The sequence below is a fragment of the Triticum aestivum genome, chromosome 3D, assembly GCF_018294505.1.
Source record: "Triticum aestivum cultivar Chinese Spring chromosome 3D, IWGSC CS RefSeq v2.1, whole genome shotgun sequence".
In the NCBI taxonomy this organism is placed as follows: Eukaryota; Viridiplantae; Streptophyta; class Magnoliopsida; order Poales; family Poaceae; genus Triticum; species Triticum aestivum.
Window position 1 is genome coordinate 48,095,695 of NC_057802.1, and position 2,884 is coordinate 48,098,578.

Genomic DNA, 2,884 nt, shown 5'->3' on the forward strand with positions numbered 1-2,884 from the left:
CCATTACCTATTCTTCGCATGACCCCCTACTTCAAAATATCTCTTCCATCTAACACAGCCCGCCATATTTGTGATGGTCGATTCCCAAGTTCTGCTTCCAGCAAAGAGGAGTCAGGAAAAAATGCAGGAAGGAAGCTTCCGTGCATGACCCGTTTACGCCGCCCCGAGGGCATGCAATGTACACGGGTCATGTAGGCCGCCCGAATGAGACCTTGTGGCCCAAAGCTGTAGGCAAAAGGCGGATTTGATTTTTTAGTTCGTGAAAAATATTCAAATTCATTTTTTGAAATCATGGAATATTTTCAAAATTTGTGAACATTTCTTTAGATTCATGGATTTTTTTTAAAAAACAAGCCATTAACATTTTCCAATTTCACAAGCATTTTTTGAAATTTGAAAACTTTACAAAAATTATGAACATATTTTCTTTTTTCCTGAACATTCTTACAAACACATGGATTTTCACTGTAATATATATTTCCCATAAATTATTAAATAAAACATTCATGGTCATTTACTTATTTAAATGTATGTTCTATTCAGTGGCCAACATTTGTTTTCTGAATCCTACTTATTTAAATGTATGGTCATCCACATCATCATGCTTGCATGCAAACATTTCACTTTCGATCACATGCAAGTCATCTACATCATCAATTACATGCAAGCCTTCCACGTCCTTAATTTATTCTTGTTTTCTGCAACACATAATGAAACTTGAATGTCACAAGGCAGTATAATATGCTTCCAGCCTTCGTTGACCTCCACGTTTTTTACCGTCATATGATGAGAATGTGGTGCGGTATTATTCTTGTATATTCTAATTTTTATTTTCAATAATTTGTTGCTATAAATTTTTACAGCAACAGACACGGCGTTGTCTAGTTACATATATTACATACAAGAAAAACATTGAACTAATGGGCCGTGCTAAGGCTGACCCATGTGAGAGTCTTTGAGACGAACACTCTTCTCACACCATGGCAAAAAAAAACACTCTTCTCACAGGCTTGAACGCATGCTTCGATGAAAAAAGAAGGCCCCAACAGCCCTGTCCAGCCTAGCCCAACCAATCAACGAACGGTAGCGAACTGTGCTCGGCCCACTAGCTCAACGCGTCCACCCAATGGTTTGCTCCGAAAAATAATCAACAAACTTGGACGCCAAGTTCGATCACGATACGAACCGACGTGCACGAACCCGTGGCCGCCAAGGAAGCGAAGCCCAAAGTCAGCCGTGCTGTATGTATAAATAGGCCACCGGCAGACCCGATCTCCACGTACAGAATCCACGAAGCAAACCAAGAAACGATCCAAGATGCGGCGCGAGGGGCGGCAGCGAGGGTGGGTGCGCGTGTACGACCGCGCCCTGGTCGACCCGGAGGGCAAGCGCCGGGCCGTGCACGTCGTGGATGGCCCCGTGGTGGCCAACGGCGGCTTCATCAGGGCGCCGCGGAAGCCGACCAACCAGTCCAAGTCCGGCGGCCTCCGCGCGCTCGGCAGGGACGCCCTCGTGCAAGAGGACGAGGAGGAGCGGCAGCTCCATCCGCCGCTAGGCGCCGGGCATTCCGGGTACTACTGCACAACGACGTGCCAGTCACCCTTCAGATTCGAGGCCGTGCCGTATGGATGGAGGTACGACGCCTTCGCGCCCGAGGAAGTGCAAGCTCCTCGTCCGCCGCCGGCAGCGCGTTCCGGGGGTAGAGGAGCGTCCTGCAAAGGGAGCCGCAAGTTCAAGCACAGCGAGATCAAGATGTACTACGTCGACGCGGCCGATGACGTCGATGGGCGCCTAGATTATCTCTGTGACTTCGATTCATGATTTCCCCCTTTGTTTTCCAAAGTTCAAAAAGAGGAGTTGTAAACTAGTACTGTAGATCTGATGGATGTGTGTATCTTTGTCCCTTCTGTTATCAATGCAGGTGCGTGCTCTAATGAAGATCATGTTGTTATTTTTCTCCGGGTCCATATGAATCTTTAAACGTGTTGACCTCAAACTAAAAGTTGAAATTCTGGCAGTGACGCCAGCTTGAAGCACTACTTTATAGTTTCTTTATGAAATTGTGAACAATTGGCATGAGTGAATATCAAATGTCCACCGTCAAATTATTCATAGGTGTGATTTAACTGAAATTGTTTTGCTTAAAAGGACAATGCAATACTCATCTCAATTCTCAAAGTAAATTTTTTGCACCTTTTTAGATAAAAGACGCCCGCCCGACTTTAGGAGGACGGAGCTAGAACCCAACTAGGGCGGACGAGCTCGGTCTCTACACTACATTCTCCGTCCCCCGAATAGTTTCTCTAACTGTTAGTGGTTTTAACTATAATTTGATTTGACTAAGAGACTACTGTTTGTTTGAAAGTATGGCCTAACTGAACCTTGGGGATTAAAACTTAAAGTGCAGCTGGCAGCGCGTTCCGGGGGAAGAGCGCCGTGTAAGGCAGTGGCGGAGCTATGTAGGCTCGGGAGAGGGGGGGTGCAGGTGCCCCCCCCCCCCCCCCACCACACACACACACACACATTGAACCAATTTGTGAAGAAAAAAATATTGTGAGGGCTAGATGGGAACTTTTTTAGCTTTTTGGCCCCACAGACAATTGTATTTTATGTTTCGCCCCCAGCACATGTTTTCTAGCTCCGCCACTGGTGCAAGGTACATCAACTACTAGAGCCTCAGCTTCTCCGTCGCCGCCCGCGGGGCCTTGTAAGCATCCGTTTCTGCGCTGTAGTTAAGTTCCCGCCGTCATGCCGTACATACCTAGTACTCCCTCTATGAACTAATATAAGAGCGTTTAGATCACTACTTTAGTAATCTAAACACTCTTATATTAGTTTAGGGAGGGAGTAGAACTCAAAGTTTCTCTTCCCTGTCTTCACGGTC

General features: G+C 46.3%; 1 protein-coding gene across 1 annotated transcript; it reads left to right on the top strand.

Annotated features, from left to right (window-relative positions):
• Positions 1 to 1,293: 1,293 nt before the first annotated feature.
• Positions 1,294 to 1,955, top strand: LOC123074069 (uncharacterized). The gene has a single exon (XM_044497014.1). It carries the CDS (start codon positions 1,318 to 1,320, stop codon positions 1,819 to 1,821), a length of 504 nt encoding a protein of 167 aa, XP_044352949.1. The 5' UTR covers positions 1,294 to 1,317; the 3' UTR covers positions 1,822 to 1,955.
• The last annotated feature ends 929 nt before the right edge of the window (positions 1,956 to 2,884 follow it).